Here is a 20,732-nt window from a genome sequence, read left to right on the forward strand (position 1 = left end):
TATAAAGGTTTTTAAAACAAGGACTTAGACATTCGTACCTTACAAAAAGATATAGCAAGAATGAGGGGAATAGTAAGAGGAGGGAGAGAAGAGAGAGTGAGCTTGTGTGATAAGCAAACAGTAAAAATGAAAGGGGGCTTCTTAGGCTAAGCCCGCAATACTCATCGGTAATGCCGAAGTGTTGACCTTATGCGCATTGAGAATAACATAAAACATGACACAAATTTATTGATTGCGATTGTTCATTTTACCGCGCATTTATTTTTTCATTTCATTCAGGGTGAGAGAGAGAGAGAGAGAGAGAGAGAGAGAGAAAAAACAGAGAGAGAGAGAGAGAGAGAGAGAGAGAGAAACAGAGAGAGAGTGAAAGAAAAAACCTAGTGAGAGAAAACGTACACAGCATCATCATCAGATCTGATATTCTGATGATATAGAATAATTTCTTATAAAATTGAAATTACAACTAGTAAAAAGACTTCTATTTAAATGTTATTTTGTATTCGAATTTAATTTTAGATATTTAATGAATGTATACAATGTGCACACTTCAAAAATTCATTTATCTTTTAGATTATAATTGTAATAATTCGAAATTAAAGGATTGCCGATTGGGAATCAATACTATTTATTTAAAAAAAAGTATAACCATTTTTTTATATTATGTTGTTCTTAACATGAAAATGTTTATTGCATAACTTCACATGGACATTCTAAAATGAGTGTAAAATTTGTCATTGTGTATTTTCTCCATGATCGCATTTGGCCTTCCTGTGAAGACAGTTTTCGACTTCAATCTTCATCATAATTTCTCAGGACGGGGAATATACGATCGGAATTAAACAGATCCTGTAATAAAGGAAAACTCCTGGGCAAGGAGGCGAGTTCCCTCGGGGTGTCAGATGTCATGTGTCAACCTCGACGGCGAGCTGGGCTTATCATTTCCAACTTTGAAGCCTGGGGGCGGCATTACTCGTCCCCCTAAACCCCCATGGCCGCTGCCGCCGCACCCCGAAGTCACTGTTTCAGACAGTAATCCTCGCGAAATCCCACTCTCCAGAAAACAAGTGTGACAACTGAACAAGATGGATTATGATTAAGGGGAGCCATTATTTCGAAGCGGCGGTGAGAATTGTGTAAGGAATCATGTTAAAAAGAGACTTGAAGATATAAAACATAGTATAAAAAAATAAGACAAAACAGATATTTCGAGTGACAATTTTTATACTTTTTTAATTCTCCCAAAAGAAGATGAAATTTAAGCCGAAATAAATTATTTTTTTCTTAAAATAAATTCAATAAATAATCGTTATAAATAACCGTAAGGAATGGAATTTTTTTACATTACTATTATTAAGAAACATTAAAATTTGTATTTTAGATTGCTACAATGCTCTTGGATATGAAATGTTTTAGTAATTCCATTTGGCATATATAGAATCAACAAATCCTCCATCTTGGAGCATGTAACTTAAATTTCCATGAGAAAACCATGGTATCTATTGTCATGCTGTTCATTTTGATCAGGGCAAAGATTGTCTTAAGATTGACTCGGTTCATTTCGGCCTCGTGATGTTGTGATGATTTAGTAGCACGTGAGTATAGTGCATATGAGTATCTAGCGGCATGCAGCATGAAATATATTTTGTTCATTTAGTTGTGCTCTTCTTCTTCTGTTTCCTCTTGTCGTTTATCTGGAATTCTGTTGGCAATTCCGATAGTGCAATGGCCAATATTTTGTCGTTTTCATGGCATTTTAAACAACAACAACGTGTAATTCCAACCGCAATTCTACAACAGCACGTCATAAAAACAGAATTAAACATAATTCATAATTCACTAATTTCGTGGTCCGCTTAACCAATTAATACATTACAATTAATTAAGGTTTTTAGTTGAGATGAAAAAAATACTAAAGCTCTCCGTGGCCATTTCATTTGTCGTCGAGAATCCAATCCGATTACACGACATTTGAACAATGGCAAAAGGAGGGAAAACTCATAAGGTGGGGCTGAGATGGGAAGTTGATGTCCGAGTGGATCGAGGTCACGATAGCTCAAGTGGTAGAGCAGCGGCGTATCTAGCCGAAGATCGTGGGTTCGAATCCCGCTCGTGCCATTAACTTTTTTTTCATCTCAACTAAAAACCTTAATTAATTGTAATAATTCATAAACATAATCAACTCAATTAATTAACAAACAGAGAAAAATTGAACATTACGGAACTTCGAAACCTTACATTTAAATTAATCCAATTGCCAAAACACAGCACTACGTATCACATTTAATTTAAACTGACCGAGTTCGGTAAAACAATGTTTAATAATATTTTACATAATTTATAATTGTTTATGTGTACGTACCTGTAAAACATCGGTTTTTGTAGTCTTTATATTTGTCCACTAAATAAACGTTCACTTGGAGCACTTTTCTCAATTCTGATGGTTTGCCTTAGTGGAACGGTCATCAGTCACGTCACATGCCGGTAGTCCGTTTTCCTACCTACACCACTGCTGCCTATAGGAAATATACAGCGGTGAAGTGTGCATCTTCCTATTTTTACATCAGCGAAATAAATTCTGTAGTTTTTAGGACTATAATGTATCAGCAGTTTTTGCACCTACAACCGATACAGTACTTTAGTATGTTAGTTTAGAGTTTCCATCTATTGAATGTTAGCGCCTTCAAATCGGAAATTGAAAGACGCGGGAAACGTGTATCATATCTAATATGTATGTTGACAAAATACAATCATTGATATCGAACATTTTAATTGTGTTCATTTAATTTATATATATGCTCCTATCTAGCAATAGCAATATGTTCACACGAAATAATGCGTTAAAGAACACTTTTTATTATTCCCTGGGCAACGCCGGATTATAAAGCGAGTTCTGAAATAAAAGTTAATTTTTATTGTGATTTATAACAGAGTATGAAGACAATAGGTGTATTCACGATCTTTGTGCTAACCTTGTTAGCTCTGTTAGGTCCTGTTAGATCGAGAAATGATGACGTAGACTTGTTAGAATCAGCTAGTTAACATTGCTCGATCTAACAGGCCAGGGCCAATGTTAGATGTTAGGTCGAAAAGGTAGTCACACTGCTATCCGTTAGAGCGTAAGTAACCAACATGGCAGCCATGAATTTAACAGTTATTTTTTATTTACACGTATTTTTATATTAAATACGCATTAATTAAATCAGATCAATATATTCCTTTTGGTAATTTCTGATCTGTTGTTATAATCACATTCAGAATAGTTAGCCTACAAAGTTGTAGACTGTTAGATGTTGGATGCAAATTAGGTGTATCAGCACGAATTAAAGCGCGTTATTTGTTAGTACTTTTCGAATGCATAGATAGCATTTTGAATGAACGAATTGATTAATTTTCCTTTTTATTAATTAATTTCTGTCATCTTACAATTTAATACAAAAGAAAACCAAAACAAACGACAAAAAGCCATCAAGGACTGTTATAACTTTATTTTTGGTTCTACCAATGTTTTTTTGTTCTTTTATTGATAATTAAACAAAATTGCATAACAAACAAAGGAGAAAAAGCCTGAAAGAGTCAGTGAGGCGTGCGAAAAACAAAACGCAGAATTTTATGGTTTTATGTTCAGAAGACCTGCAATGACCAGTTATCGGCCCATTACTATATTGTATATTACACTGCTTTATATTGCCTATTTTTGTTAATTCATCGAAATTAGTTCCGTAGTTTTCGTTTTTATCATTAAAACACATAGGAACATTTACTTTTATATATATAGAAAACACAGACTGAAGAATGGCTGGAAACTCATACAAAACTGTTTTGTTCATATCGCGTAAAAAACACTTTGTTTCACCTTGCAAATGCTTCAACGAAAACATGCTTTACATTGGTACTAGTGGAAGTCTTTGATCAACGGTATCCAGCCACCTCCCTGTTTATGTAACGGACTGTATAATCACTCTGTTCGCTCAGTTAGCACAGGCCCGCAGCTGCCCCTCCGGCACAGTATATATCCACATACATAGAGCAAGTTCCGACAAGGCAAATTGCACTGGTTAGAATAAAGACAATTTATAAAAGCTTTCTGGGGGGAATTGTTCATTGGTTCTTTTTAATAATTTAATTTTTTTTGACATAATAAAAGATCAAACGCAATTGTTTATAGATTTATTTTGAAATTTGAAGTCATAAAGACGTGACAAAAACAATCATTATCCACATTTTAATTTGATTTATATATTAAATTTGTGTTATTGTATTTTTAAATGTATCGACAAAAACAATTTTAAATTCAGTTTTATATCATTACAATTGTAAACATTGTAAATCAAAAGCAATATAAACTCCCTATGTTCAAGAAAATATTTGTATAATGAATTATTAAAAGGGTATAAATGTCTAATTCATTCTAACTTCTTTTAAGTGATTTACGAGCAAAGTTTCTTTCAGTCATTTTCAAGTCTCAAGCTGTTATTCCACCTGGGGACTATAATTGACCTGGAACATCTCTAAAGGCACAAATATATACTTATTTTCTATGAACCTTAGAAAGAAATGCTCGAAACTATTGTTTTATTAATGTTAATTACTGCTGTGAATTGAAAGTAATAAAAACATAAAAAGGTATTGAAAGTGCAGTAAACTTTACTTAAATGCAAAGATGTTACGTCCATGCAAGGGATATGAAAGTAGGTGAGGATCATCGGAAAATGAAACTCAATTAATTAAGGATTTTAGTTTAGATAAAAAATTCAGTGTCACGAGAGGGATTCGAACCCATGTTCTTCGGCTTGATACGCCGCTACTCTACCACTTGAACTATCGTGACATCGATCCACTCTGGCACTAACTTCCCATCTCAACCCCGCCTTTTGAATTTTCCCTCCTTTCTGCAGGTCGTGGGTTCGAATCCCGCTCGTGACACTGACTTTTTTATCCCAACAAAAACCTTAATTAATTGAATGATATTAATTGGTCAAGCGGACCACGATAACTAGTGAATTTAGGGAATAAAATGAAATGTTGTCAAGGGTTAGGCAGGTTTCTCTTAAATTCACCGAAAAATGAGTTATTGCAGGAAGATTCCTTTAACAGACGAGAAAAGTGGGCGAAAGATTATTTTTAAGTATGCCAGAAATTAATTATTTTTTGTTATAAACCATATACTAATATATCAAGTGATATATGTTTACTGAAAGTGGGTACTGGTGTAAAATTAATTTTGTGTTAGATAAATACGACTGACTTGAACAATGTTTGCCTACAAACAGCATGATTTTGGATTGACAAAATTTAATCTTTGATAAGTCAACTAATAAACTAAATATAAATTATATTTTTTGCCGCCTCTGAACACTGGTTTGTGGTAAAGTAGGATGTTGGTTCAACAAGAAACACATTTGAAATTCGTTGTTCCTAATATAAAACGTGTGAATAACAATTGTCGTGAAATTAAAACACTTCTGAAATATTTTCCCTTCCAAATGCCTCTGATAATCTTTTCGGAAATCACATATTTATTGATAGAGTCGAAACAACTCTTCATATCTACAAGATACTTTATAGTGGGTTAGAATCCTATACGTTAATTTTATACAAGTAATTACCCAAGTTAGTTTCTGTAAATCGATCCAAACTAGAAATATAAAGTAAAACGTTTGAAGGGCTTTTGAAAAGTTCATCCTTATCTTGCTTATGTATGTATGTAATTATGCTATCGTAGTTATGATGATACAAAAAGTTATTCGAATTGTAAGCATTCAACTTTGCAATGGCTAAAAGCCTGGTCATTTGAGAAAATTCAGAGTTGTTATGAAGTTTTATGACATCAAGGAACGACAAATAACTCTTGCCTAGAGAATCTAGGACAAACATGTCTATTTTTTGTTTACTATACAAATTCTAGTTTAAGTACTTTAAACTTTCTTTAAAATAAATAAAAAATCTTTTTAAAATTTTACAAATTACTCTCAATGTTACAACCTTTGTTTCTGCAGAATAATTAAGCCATGATATATAAAATAATACGTTTGAAAAATTCATCTTCATGTTTCTGGCTTATCTATACCAATATAATAAAGCTCATTTGTTGACCGAAAAGCGCGATATGAGGCTGACCGTCTGGGGGAATGGGTTAAGGATGGTTAGCTTAAGCTTTAAAACGATTGTTTTAATTTATATAAAATCCAGAAGAAAGGATATATTACGCGAAACACCGGACATCTGAATTAATTTAATTTCTTTTTTACAGAAATTATTTCAGAATCATAAAAATAACTTTGAAACCACGCTGTTGATTTACATTAAATTTTACAGTGTTACAGAATCACATAAACTACCCTCAATGTTACAAACTTAGTTTCAACAAAAAAAATAACATAGATAATAAGATGTAAAATAAAACCTTTGTTAAGATTTTGAAAACTGCATCTTTATTTTTCTCTTTTAAAATGATATGAAATTCAACGTTTTTTGCCGCTGAAAGAAGAATTAAGCATTGAGATGGTAAGGACTTAAACGATGCTTTCAAACGTTGAATTTATACATTTTTAAATGGAACATTGGACATCAGAGAATAAACTTCCCCCATCCCAATCCAACTTATTTTTTTAAATATAATTTTTATCGGTGTAAAAAGTCTGATCAAGAGATTCCTTAAAAACTGCTTAAAATGAATTTTGCATTTTTTAAAAAGTTTTATGTCTTATTTTACTGGAAGTGTCATTTAGTTTATATTAATTTTATACTACTTCCTGATTTAATTACCTACTTACTATTTTCTTATCGTACGTTAAAACCCAATTTATTTGTATATAACGATCTTGAAATACATGTAGAACGAATTTTTATATAACTAAATTTATAATTAACTGAAGCAGAAATTGATATATAACTAAAATTTTATAATAACATTTACTTAATTGTGTGTCTTGTTTCCAAGTTTCTTTGGCGAAAACGCACGTGTATAATATTTTTCGACTAGTAACACCAACAAATTTTTCCAGAAAATTTCGATCCCTTGCCCTTCATTGGATTATCGATATCTTGCTTTTTGATAATTAAGGTATCGATAGTTCTTGATAATTAGAATTTCTACATTTTCCATTTAGAATATACCATTTTTAATTTAAGTAAAATGATTTTTTTTCAGTTACGGATAAAAAAAATTTTAATTTTAAAATTTCGATATTTTTGTGTTTTGATATTTATTGTATCGATAAATTTTGATACTTACGTTAACGATATTTTTGTTTGCGGAAACTTGAAATATCAAAACTTTTGTTTGATTTATCATATCGGTAGTTATGTTTACGATATTTCTGCATATTGGCAATGTAAACGGTTTAATGTTTTGATGTTCAAGGAGGAAATTTTTTTATATTTTCGACGGTCGAAATGTTTGATTTACAATTTATTTACTGTATTACAACTTATGTTTTTTATGACGAGTGTATCAACTGTTTGGCTTCCATGATTATTTCCTTCGTTATTTTGTGCCCCCTCGAAAACCCCCTGAATACAAAATTTTGGCGATCAAATAGTTTTTTCCCATAGAATTTTTCGTTTTCAAAATTCATCTGATTTTATTAGATCAAAAATAACAAAAATATTATAATATTGAAACGATACAATAACGATAAAATCGATCGATCCACGGCAACTTTAAATGAATTTAGCATCTTATAACCCCTGCCTAATGGCACAAACTGAGCTTTCGTAAATAAATTAGGTTTAGAGATATGAAACCATAGGTTTGGCCCATTTTTATTGACTTCATCACCAGTTTTCACACTTTTGGATGAATATGGTTAAAACCTTGTTGAAATAAATACAAAGAAAAGAAATGTAGCTTTCTACCGGTTGTAATACCGTGACTACTAGAAAAAAAAACCTTAGGAGTTATGTACGTTTAAGTGGAATACTGGACATCAGAGAAAAAAATCCTTCTGTGTTAGCTAATCCAGTACAAAAATTCGTTTGAAGAGTCTCTTTAAAGATTGCATAAAACGAATGTTGTATTTTTATTTAAAAAATAATATTTTTTGTCCTACATTCTTGACAGCGTTTTTCCGTTTTTGTAACATTTTATATGGCAACAATACTGGTTCCTCATGAAGCATTTATATGAATTAATGACACCACTATAATATGGAAAAATGTTACAAACACACTTGACTGAATTTATACCAGAACAACGGCAAATGTGTTCGTATCTACACAAACAGAGGGCGTAGGTTTCTACAAGTTTCACGGACCTCTGTTCCCTTTTACCGAAATGTAATTTAAACACAAATTGCCCCGGGGTAACAGGATGTTTTCCTCTCCTCCTTCTCGCTTTTCAACTGCTGTTTTGTTATAAATGTATAACTATTGATAACATGTTTAATAAAAGGCGGACGCCGTTGCTTATGTCAGTGCCGCGGCCACAAAAGGTCGGCTGCCCTTTGTCCCAGGTAATCCCTTGGATATTGGGCGCGGCTTTCTCAGCCGGTTTATCCTCGGTGGCGGAGGAAAGCCCTTTCGGAACACGTTTTCCCATTTTTTGCCAATCCGCTGCTCAAATCATTACTTTGAGTCTAACAAAAGCAATCAAATCTTTGTTGGGAGATTTGACGTTTGCTCCGATGATTAGTGACGTGCGATACCCGAAAATATTCGATACTATTCAAGTATCGACAGAAATTATTCGATACTAACGAGTACTTACTCATATGAGTACTTTTTCGTATATTCATAAATGATCAACTTACTATTGTGGACTTTGGTTAAAATACGATCTTGCGTTAAAATAATCAAGAAATTGCGGGTTTTTTCCTTTTAAAGTATTTTTTCATACAGTGGGTACGTAGGTAAGAACAAGGAAAAGCTGCCAACACAACATAATTTCAACATAATGGATATGTCAATTTTATCGTTACCTGTATTCCCACAGTTTGCAGGATGCCAACGATTCTGTTTTCTTAGTAAAATAACCTCACGCCTTACATTTGGGAGAAGACATGATTAGGTATCTACCTACGAGAAAGAGGGCGAACACATTTTAGGGACTTGATGACAAAAACATTTTACAAGAAATTACTGAAATTGATAGTGGGAGGTGCGACGCGGTAAAGAATTATGAGTTACCAGAATCATCAGCAGAGTTACCAACCACCTATTAAAAATCTCGATTAATTTTGATGACACTAGTAGGCGCTCTGAACAGTAACTAGTCAATTCCTAGTTTGATGAGACGTAAGTTTTAAACGGTAAATAACAATTCAATATTACTTGAACAGTTGACGAAAAATCTATTTGAGTATATTGTTCGATAATAGAAAAAGTATTTGATACAGTACTTGTATCGAATGAAAATATTCGATACGAAAATTACTCGGTTCCAAAGAAAATACTCGATAATTTATTCATATAGATTGGTACCGCACGTCACTACCTTTGAATATGTGTATGTGGGTGTGATCAATAATGATAATTTAAAAAAAAACAATAGAACCAAAGAAACTGGCATAACTATATAACTATATATTATTTGTCTTATTATTATTTTTCTTAGTTATACTAATTCTATCGTAAACTTTTCCTTCGAAGAAATTCAACTTCTTAAGGTAAAAAGGCATAAGAAGCAATGACGTTGATATGACTTATTTTTAATGACTCTGTTCTTGTTGAAGAAGTAAAAGAATATTGCCTGGAAGGGAGTAGCAATTAACGCCAGTGGTGTGCAAGTACCAGGGTTTTCCATTTGGGAACTTCTCAAATTAATTGTCCCTTCTCCGCTGTCTTGGCCTTCCTTCTATATAATTATGTATATTACCCTTTTCTCACTTTGATTTTCTTTTATTATAAAGAAAGTTTTGTACAAACATTGTTTAAACTATCTTTGCATCTGTGGGCTGGAGGGTATGTTTGTTTTAAGAAGCTTAAAATACTATGTAACATATACGTACAATGTTTTACAGGTTTTCACTGTCAAAAAAAAATCAAGAATAGAACTGATTCAAATTCATTTCAAAGAAACCTTTTCAGTTAATTTATGTACAGTATTTATGTAAGGTATTGGTTGAAATGAAAACGTTAGTGCAAAGAGCGGGATTTGAACCCACGACCTTCGGCTCACGACATCACAACCTACAACCTTTCGATTTTTCCCTAGTTTTTGCCATTTTTCAAATTCGATTCGTCGACACACAAGGATGATACATCTACACAGAAAACAAACACTTTGAACCCTTAAGATGATCTCAACAAAGATCGAAACGATGGTACGATAAAGAAAATGTTTTGCAAGTCACACCAGTCCGCGTCGCACGATCTCCAAATAATCATAGTGTATAAAAATGAGATCAAAGACAATAAATTTAACCTATTTTATTATTCACTATTTTTCGTTGTCCGCTTTACCAATTATTAACATTCAATCAATGAAGGTTAAGATGAGATAAAAAAGTCAGTGTCACAAGCGGGATTCGAACCCACGACCTTCGGCTTGATACGCTGCTACTCTACCACTTGGGCTATCGTGGCGTCGATCCCCTCGGGCACTAACTTCCCATCTCAACCCCACCTTTTGAATTTTCCCTCCTTTTTGCCATTTTTCAAATGTCGTGTAATCGGATTGGATTCTCGGCGACAAATGAAATGCCACGGAGAGCCTTAGTGAAGTGTACTTCATTTCAATTCATTAAATTCATTATCTTTCGTGGTCCGCTTGACCAATATTAATAACATTCAATTAATGAAGGTTTTAAGTTGAGATAAAAAAGTCAGTGTCACAAGCGGGATTCGAACCCACGACCTTCGGCTTGATACGCCGCTACTCTACCACTTGAGTTATCGTGGCTTCGATCCCCTCGGGCACTAACTTCCCATCTCAACCCCACCTTTTGAATTTTCCTTCCTTTTTCGAAGTCACGATAGCTCAAGTGGTAGAGTAGCGGCGTATCAAGCCGAAGGTCGTGGGTTCGAATCCCGCTCGTGCCATTGACGTTTTTATCTCAACCCCTTCATTAATCGAATGCCATTTTATTATTTTAAATTTTGACCGCATTATTTATTTTTAATCTTTTTCAAACTGTTTATCTTGTTAGATTTTTTTGCGGTACGTCGTATAAACAGCTAAATTTATTTTACAAAAAGGAGCCAATAGATTTGCCGAATTGGTTGTTATAACTTGTAGGTTGGTGAATTGTTTATTAAATATTCAAATATTGAATTTGTGCTTTAGTGTGCTTAACTTGAGATATGTTTTAAAAGAAACTTTTTCAGATTAAATTATTTTCCGTGAAAGTTGAAAAGACGATGGAGGGAGAAGAGTTGTTTAACTGCAAAGTACACTTATCAGGAGGAAAGTGATGAAAGGGAAGAATGTTAATTTCCGGCGTCGGCTACCCTGCACCGTGGATTTTACTGCAAGGCTTAATATTTAAGCGGCCCGTTCACCTGTCAGCAACTCTTTAACGGTGCCCCTTCGCTTTTACTTCTTATTAAAGCGTAAATAAATCACCCTTTGTTATTTGAAAAATGATGGCCGAATTTTGACGGAGATACCATTCATCCGACTATCGTCCGAAAGGAGGCTCTTGTACATTTGACTTTACCAAGTGATGATTATATTCCATTAAAAGAAGCGGGTTTTTTAAATTTCCTTTATCATTTGTCAGATAACACCTATAAAATGGTTAATTTTTTGTGAAGATAAGAGTGAAATTATAGTATATCTTCTCAAGAAAGCAAAAAAAAAAAAAAAAAAAGAAAAAAAGGAAACAGTAAGAAATACTTTCTATTGGCTAGTAAAAAGTCTTATCATTGCATTAAGTGCAGAAAAAAAAACAAGAGGGTTGAAAATACCAACGAAAGCATGCAATGATAAGGTCCTATTAGGGACAACTAGGCATTCCGTGACCTGGGAAAAGATTGGATAGTTCTACCCTTATCGACGACCAATCACCCACGTGACTCATTACCCCGAACACCCTGAGCACATCATCAGATTAAAAATGAAATCGGCGACCAGAAGGTGATCGGCAATTCAGCAGTTGTTACTGACATCTAACAAAGCAATCGACATGATCGAACTCCTCTAATAAAGTAAAATCACTGTCTTAATTAGTCTTCTTATTGTTATCATTTTATATACGCTGACATTTATTGTTTCGCATTGACGAATTATCTTGATACATTTAAGTATGACAGTTGGTAAAATTATTAACGTGTGAGGTTTGTCGTGATTTCCCTCCGGAAGGACGCCGATGGAATATGTTAACCCTATATTCCGAGCCATTTATTTCTGAGCTCCTACGTCACTCTTCTTTTCTGATATATGCCCAGCTATCTGGCCGACATATAACTGTTGTATCATGTCAATACATTAACCCCTGGTCCTTACTTTATCGCCCCTTCCCAACGTCAACCCTGCGAAGTCGTTCCTGAGGAATATCGCATATTTTCCTTTTCACTTGGCCTTTTATATTAGATTTTGTCTTGGGGATTTATTCCCCTCGCCTCTTCCGATTCAATTTTCGCAAGTTTAATTTTTCTTTTGAAAGGTTCGATCCCTCGGGGGATTATTAGCTCCTTTCTGAGATCCAGCTCGGGGGAGGTGCACTTTAATAGCGAAATCATAAAAACGGCTGGGGCGAGGGCTTGTTTTATGTTTACCGCTCGTATCAAAACTGGATTCCAAAGAGCGTTTTACTACTTTACAAAGTAGTTCTTTCTATGTTAAGCACAAGAGTGAATGATGGGATGCGTAGTGAATTTTTTATTCCATTGCCATTTCATTCCCATCTTTCGTCGAGGAAGCAAGATTAGATCTGAGATATAAACTATATTAACCGAGCTCACATCGAATGACTTACTCGGTAATTCCGTTTATAATTAATTGTCTAACTTCTTACAGCGTTTACAGTTTGTTGTTTTATAGTACATACTATACATTTAAAACTTCTAACAGAAATTTGTTCAAAACACTTATTGACAATATTAATTTAAAATTAAAGTAGCTCTGTCATTTTTTAGAACCATGGGAAAATAGGTTCATACAAAGCTAACAGTTTATATGACAGAATAAAATGTTTAATAACATGGATATTAAGTTTGGGGACCGCGGTAGCCGAGTGGTTAGCATGAGAGACTCTCACGCCGCGGTCGTGGGTTCGATTCCCACCGTCGACTCTGGCCCTTTTTTCACAATAACCCCCCCCCCCAAATTTGAACACACATATACGAATTGTCACATGGCTAATATGCATAGTTCATAACGGAAAAAAAAATGGATATTAAGTTTTAAAATGAATGACACACTCTAAATAATCTGGTTGTATTGGCTCTAGAGATAGATATTGTTAATTTCAGTTTAAATCTTTGTGAACTGTTTAATTTAATATCTACATTATTGCAAGATTAATAAAAGGTCAATTATATGATTTTTGATTTATATTACGACTGTTGTCACTCTCTGTTATATCTATTTTATAAATATCATTATGTCCATTTTTTCGATGTCTGTCTTTCTCCCTGTCTCTGTCTGTCGGTCTCTCTCTCTCTCACTCTGCCTGACTCTGTCTCTCAGTGTCTCGCTCTCCTCTCACTCTCTCTCTCTTACTCTGTCTGTCTCTGGCTACCCCCCTCTCGCAGTCTCACCGTCACTTTCTCTCTATCTCGCTCTCTCTCTCTCTCACTCTCAATCTTTCTCTCTGTCTCCATTTCTTACTCTGACTGTCTGTCTGTCTGTCTGTCTGTCTGTCTCTCTNTCTCTCTCTCTCTCTCTCTCTCTCTCTCTCTCTCTCTCTCTCTCTCTTTCTCTCCCCCTCCCTCTCCCTTCCACCCTTTATCCATATTATGTATTTATCTGTCTATCTATCTCTATCTCGCTCGCTCTATGTTTTACCTTCAGTCTTCTTTATATTTCGTGAATTCAGAAACATATAATTCAATTTTTTAAATGTATATCTCTCTTTCCAAACTGTAACTTGAAATATAAAAAGTTCGTTCAATTATTACACTTTTAACTAAAACAATACCAATCAATCCTAATTTCCATTTTATTCCAAATGAAATGCCAGCTGAAATATAACACTGAATAAATATGAGGATTTATCCAACAGTACAGTATTTTTAGTACTATAAGTAATTACCCCACAAAACTATACTACGTGAATTCACCGCGATGTTTATCCAACCAAAAATAAAATAATTGCTGTAGTTTTCTGTTTCTAATGACCCAACTAGAACTCCCTTGTAAGAAAAAAAAATTGATGATAACCAAATGTAACTAAATATTTTTATTATATACCTTATTTCGTTATTTGCCAACATATTGATAAAAAAATGAGTCAACTTCACCGACCGCTCCATTAATAATGTAAAAAAATTCTAGTAAAAGTTAATTTTTAGAGTAATATAACTACAAAATAAATGAGAAAAATATTTTTATATTTTTTTTATTATGCTTGCCTTAGTTTACATGAAGAACATTTCTAATTTAGTGCATATACCCTTTAAATTATCATTCAATTAAATAAAATTATTTACATATTATCCATTATTTCGGGATGCTTGTGTATTATTTATTTCGATTAATTATTCTTTTTGTCTAAGATCTTGGTTGAGATAAAAAGAATAATTAATGGAACGATGTTAGTAGTTACATTTCTGTCCTCTTTTCCCCAGTCAAATTTCATATTTTCTGTTGGTAATAGGGAAATTAATTTAAAATGAATCATATTAAAAATTTATTTCGTATCAAGTTTTTATTGAAAAATAAATTAATAAAAACTATATTCATTCAGAATATTTGTCAGCTGGAACATCCTAGTCTACTTGTTCTCTAAGTCAATTTAATCAATTGAGAGGCAACACTTAATATAATTAATATATTTTATTTATTAATTGTATCAATTAGCTGTTGGTAGAAAGAATAATAATTTATAATAAGTATATGCGATATTAATAATTATTGGTTCCAATAATTAATGGTTATTGGTATTCCAAATAACATGACAATTTATATTGCATTTAGTGCATATATAATTTATATTTTATTTGATTTACCATGGTTAATTAATATTAGTTAAATTAATAATCGCTTAGAGGTTATTAATAACAAAAATGGGAGGAAAGATACGATTTTCTTAACTTCCAATCTATCTAACCTATCGACTAACCAATCAATCTGTAAGTTATAATACTTACATTATATTCCTGCCAATAAAAAAGAAGAACATTAAATCTCCAAGGTGAAGCGTTTTGAAGGTATTTTCACCCTAGGTGTTTCTCATATGAGATAGCATACGAGATGCTTTACAACTTTTCTGATTCTCCTCTCTTTATCTATTTGTTTATGTGTTTAAATACAAACTTAACTATCCACGAACTCATTTTGACGTTAAATTCTGTATTTCTACTTTTTTGTTTATCTTATCGATCCGATCATACACCTGTTAGACCATCAATATCATATTATATTATTATATTTTATTACTTATTCTTGACATCAGTGTGAAGTTTTAGTTCTATTTGCATGCATGCAATGCTCGTTAAGTTAAAAAACCCCATTAAGTAGTAAGTTAAGTTAAAAGAGATTGTAATTTCATAAAAATGTAACTGTGACACATAGATTGCATAATTAAATTTTTTGTCTCCATACTTTTATATGATAACATTAATTGTTCGCAAAAAACCTAGCTTTCGAATTCAATTTTCTCATTCATGTGTTGTTTTGGAGTTGTAAATGTTCATTGTATTTTTTAAATAATATCTTTCATTAGAATAGAAGTAGGACCTGAATAAACAGCCACGAATTATAGTCATTCCAATTAAAGAAGTACACATGTGTGAAATTCTACTATTGTTGATATTGATAAATTTATATATAGTTTTATAATTAATACAAATTAAAAACACGTTTTCGAATCGTACGATAATTTTTAAACTAAATCTCTTTTCATACTGAACGTTTAAAATAAATTATATGAATTAAAATAATTTATCTCCCTAAAAAAAACTATATACAGGCTGCTTCCTAACAATTTTTTCTAAATTTAAAACAGTCTAAGATTGATTTAGTTTATTTTGCATAAACTAATTATTAGATTGGAAAGAGGCGTATATAAATAATAAGGGTAGATACAATCGACTCAAGATCAAATCGATGAAAGAGATTGATGATATTTATTTACCGTTTGCTAATCTCTATTCCAATTTAAATATTTTTGTTGTTTGTTTGTGGTGTTTAGTGACCGTTAGTCAATGATTATACTGAGATCGTGATATGCAGTCTGGTGTGACGTAGGTTTTAGAAAAACATTTTCTTTATCCTGCCAACGTTTCGATCTTTATTGAGTTCATCTTCAGGGCTCCAACTGTTTGTTTTCCGTGTAGATGTGTCATTCTTGTGTGTCGTATTGAGAGACATGAAGTCACAAACGAGAATAAAGGTGATCTCAATAAAGATTGAAACGTTGGCAGGATAAAGAAAATGTTTTTCTAAAACCTACGTCACACCAGACCGCAGGTTACGATCTCCGAATAATCATTTTTTTGTTATTTACTGGGAACATCCCCAAAATAAGAAAAGCTTGAAAGATAATAATAATTGCATATAATAAGTGATAAAACACAATTGTTTTATTATTTAAGATCGAGAAAACCACACAGAAAACAAAAAAATTAGCCTTTTTATTTTCAGTCGATTCATCAATAAAACAAAAAAGTCCAGAATACACATTTCTTGTGTATTTTCTATTTAATTCACGACCGTATTGTGAAAATTAAATACAAAACCTACGTTTCTACAGAGTCAGTTCTCGGAAATAATTTACACTAATTAATCAATTTAATCAGCCCCTTGGTATACGAGGAAGACGTGAGCAGAATTCAATTTGTTAGAACAAACGTCCCTATGTCGAGCGTACTAACTTCGATCTTTCCGGCTTTCTTTACACCCTCTGCCCGCTGTTTTTTCAAAGCTCTCAAAGAGAAGGCCCGGAAAAAATAGTGGTTTCAGCTACGCGCCTATGGTGAACTAATTATAATTTTTCCTGTTTCAGATTATGTTTATCCTCAGCAAGCGGCGATAAGGGCTCTACAAGGGCTAAGTGGCAATTTCTATTCAAGACTCGGCAATTTATAATGCATCCCTTCCAACCCTACGGACCTTATTGAGTTTGTTTTTAACTAATTTCAAACACAAAACTCACTTACAGGGGCCCGCGGGGAGACGAGACACTGATATCTGGGATGCCAGTGCGTATTATCCTATGCCAGGGGAAACTGGGAAAAAATTTAAATATCCTAACAGGAAGAGAAAAACTTTAAGAGATAGTCGATCTTTCATCACACGAAGTTCATGTAATAAAATATATATATATTTTACAGTAATTATTTATAAGTATTTCTGAAGAAAACTATTAAGGGTTTGTTTTTAAAAAAAATAAAAATAACCGTAACATTGATTTTCTTAACTCTTCTACAGTTCTTACCTCATTTATTAGAATTTCCAGAAAGTTAAATGGCATTTGATCATGATCATGCGTTCTTTACACTAATATTACTTGTTTTTATCTATTTAAGTAATTATTGATCAATCTCTCGAAATAACTAGAGTACCGTCACCAATTTTTCCCTTAATTTTATTATTAATTAACATATCCGTTTCTAATGTTTCCATAATAGGCCAGGCCTAGTTTACAGATCTCGCTTATAATTTTTTCTAAAATACTAAAATTTTCTGCTTTTTTGAGCCGCATATCGATGATAAGGTTTCTTAGCCAATTGTTTACATGGAAAACTAATTATCGACAGGAAAAGGAACCAGTTGTTGTCACCATATTCTACCATCTAACGAGTTTATTTTGAACAAACTACATTTACAATTAATTAAGGTTTTTAGTTGAGATAAAAAAGACAATGGGACGAGCGGGATTCGAACCCACGATCTTCGGCTAGATACGCCGCTCCTCTACCACTTGAGCTATCGTGACCTCGATCCACTCGGACACCAACTTCCTATCTCAACCCCACCTTTTTGAATTTTCCCTCTTTTTTGCCATTTTTCAAATGTCATGTAATCGGATTGGATTCTCTGAAAAATGGCAAAAAGGAGTGAAAATTCAAAAAGGTGGGAAGTTGGTGCCCGAGTGGATCGAGGTCACGATAGCTCAAGTGGTAGAGCAACGGCGTATCTAGCCGAAGATCGTGGATTCGAATCCCGCTCGTGCCAATGACTTTTTTATCTCAATTAAAAACCTTAATTAATTTTATTTTGTAGTAAGCATAAAAAACCTTACACAAAAATTCATTAATTGAAAGAAATATTTTTTTTCGAGGTTTCGTAACAGTAGTCGGGGTGCCGGTGTTTTTGAAAAAAAGCCCATTTGTAAGTATGTACCCGGGACCTTTATCTTACAGTGATGAGCGCCGTGTCAACGCCTACCGTTGAGGCCACCGACGCCCCCCTACTCTTATTGTTGTTAAAAATTTTTTTTTAAATATTATGTATTTAGGAAAGTTTTGACAGTCAAATCGAGTGCCAACAAAAGGGTCGAGATATATGCTTATCTTGGAGTTTTATCAAACATATTTTCATAATCCAGTCATACAAAAGTTACAACATCTAACCATTGGGTGTCGTGGAAGAGGGGACAACCCAACTTAAAAGAAATTTTTCATGTTATGATCAAACAAAAAAGCCCTGGGATTTGTTGGGATTCGTACCCAAAACCGCTATGGCGGCAAATACGAATTGGATACCTTAACTACTAGGTCACAGCTGTCCCCAAAATATATATCCTTAACGATATATTTAAAAAATAAAAATATATACTTCACGTTTTAGTCTAATGTGTGCCTTTGAACAAGAGAAAAAGTGTTGGGTGCCTTGTCTGGCCCATCGATTGTTGGATTTAAATAAATCTATTAAACGACGTTTTTAATAAATGTAGTAAAGCGTTCCAGCTTTTTACGATTGTTTTAAAATGTAAGTGAACTTACCGCCGAAAACTTGGCATCGGAGATTAAGTTCTGCTCCTTCTTCGTAAGGGCCTGCGAAGTTATTTTTAACAACGTCATTCTCGTCAACGATGACCATCCTGCTAGGCGGAACTGAAACACAAGAAAAGGAAAATTTTAAAAATCAAGAATATGGATAATATTTTTATTCGATTGAATACATAGTATTTTAAAATTTAATTCGAACAGATTTTTGTGCGCATTTTGTGTTTTATAAAGTCGCTTTTATGCGTCTGATGACTTGAAATTTGTAGGTTTTTAGTCCCATATTTGTGTTGTTTTAATTTTGTTTAAAGTTTTGCCCCCTTACCGATGTAACACTACGGTCACAAACGTTAATGCAGTCAGGAATTTCATTTTGAATAAAATTCACAAAAATAGTCGGATTTTAACATTAAAAATAATCCGGTAATGCCAGAGCAGTTATGTCGGAAGATAACTGAAACATAAAAACGTCTGGCTTGAGATCAACTGATCCCTTTACATTTGTGCCTTTGATATCGCTTTTTTATAATTAAACATGTACCCCCTGTGGTACATGGGGATTTGATAAATCGCGTTATACGACGGCTCCCTGTTTTCTGGACGGCTTATCCCACGCTTATCTGAGTTTTTATACCAAACCCGATATAAGACAAAAAAGAACATATTTTTTTCATTTTGGGTAAGTTGTGTGATCCATCCGGTAATGTTTTATTCCCGACACAATTTTTATTACCAAAGAAGATATCTTATTATCTCTGTATGTCATATTTTTTTAATAAAATTATTAATTTTCTTATATTTTAATCAAAATATTAGATAAATCCAATAAAAATTAATTTAAATATTGTGAATTTCATCCAAAACAAGACTATAAATTAAGCCAACGAGATTAATGCAGGTTTAAAAAAAAATTGTGAAATAAGGTGAGATGTAAAGACTGTGGTGCAGCAATTTTCCAGTACAGCGTACCTATCATTTGGCGGATCCTCGACAGCCACCCTGCCTGCAGGCTTCGGAAAGGGTTAATTTTATTGACTAACGAACCGTCGAAGGGGGGAAGGGTGTCGTGAGGGGGCGAGGTGCTGTAACGTGACCGGAATCTGGGCTGACAGAGCGCCACCCCCGGGTCCCAGGTGCTCTCCGCCGCACCCTTCCAGCACCGGGAGGGCGAGGAGAAGTCATTAGGGGACGTTTGGATTCATCCGACACCTTCTGGCCCTTTTGTGAAAACTTGGCCTGGAAACACCACGAGAGGTTCGATCCGAATTGGATAAATTTGTAAATTTGAGGCAATTAACAATTTTCTGAAGTGTCGGTCGGGTTCGGATATTACTCGGTGTAATAGTAACAACGATGGGATTAGACCATATAATGCATCTGGAATTCAAGATATTACAGTGGTAATTTTTCTTTTTTTTATGATCGAAACTTTTTTATAGTTTCCTTTCTCGGTCAATTTGCCGGTAATTAATTAAATCATAAAGGAACATTTCAAACCATAATGATAACTAGCTTTTCAAAGGTACAACGTTTTTACTATCTTGTTAAAAATAATAAAAATAGAAAGTAATGTAAAAATAATATAATTAAAAAATCAATCAATCAATCAATGAATTTGTCACAAGCTTGCCTGACGAACAGCATAACTTTTCCTTGCAGCCGAACTTGCGTTTTTCGTTGTCTTAATAGAAAATCAGTAAAAGACAAAAAGCGAAATATTTTTTCTCCATTTTAAGTTA

The 20,732-nt window shown here is 33.4% G+C and overlaps 1 protein-coding gene across 1 annotated transcript in view; it reads right to left on the reverse strand.

Moving 5' to 3' along the window:
• The window catches only part of LOC106661666 (nephrin), a 257,075-nt gene extending 237,978 nt beyond the window's left edge, over positions 1-19,097 (reverse strand). The window contains exon 1 of the mRNA XM_024227934.1: positions 18,991-19,097. Coding sequence (XP_024083702.1) covers positions 18,991-19,087 — 97 coding nt within the window. The 5' untranslated portion in view covers positions 19,088-19,097. The remainder of the gene's footprint in view (positions 1-18,990) is intronic.
• Between the last annotated feature and the right edge of the window lie 1,635 nt (positions 19,098-20,732).

Source organism: Cimex lectularius, unplaced genomic scaffold, assembly GCF_000648675.2.
Source record: "Cimex lectularius strain Harlan isolate CLEC.00 unplaced genomic scaffold, Clec_2.1 scaffold59, whole genome shotgun sequence".
NCBI classification, from domain to species: Eukaryota; Metazoa; Arthropoda; class Insecta; order Hemiptera; family Cimicidae; genus Cimex; species Cimex lectularius.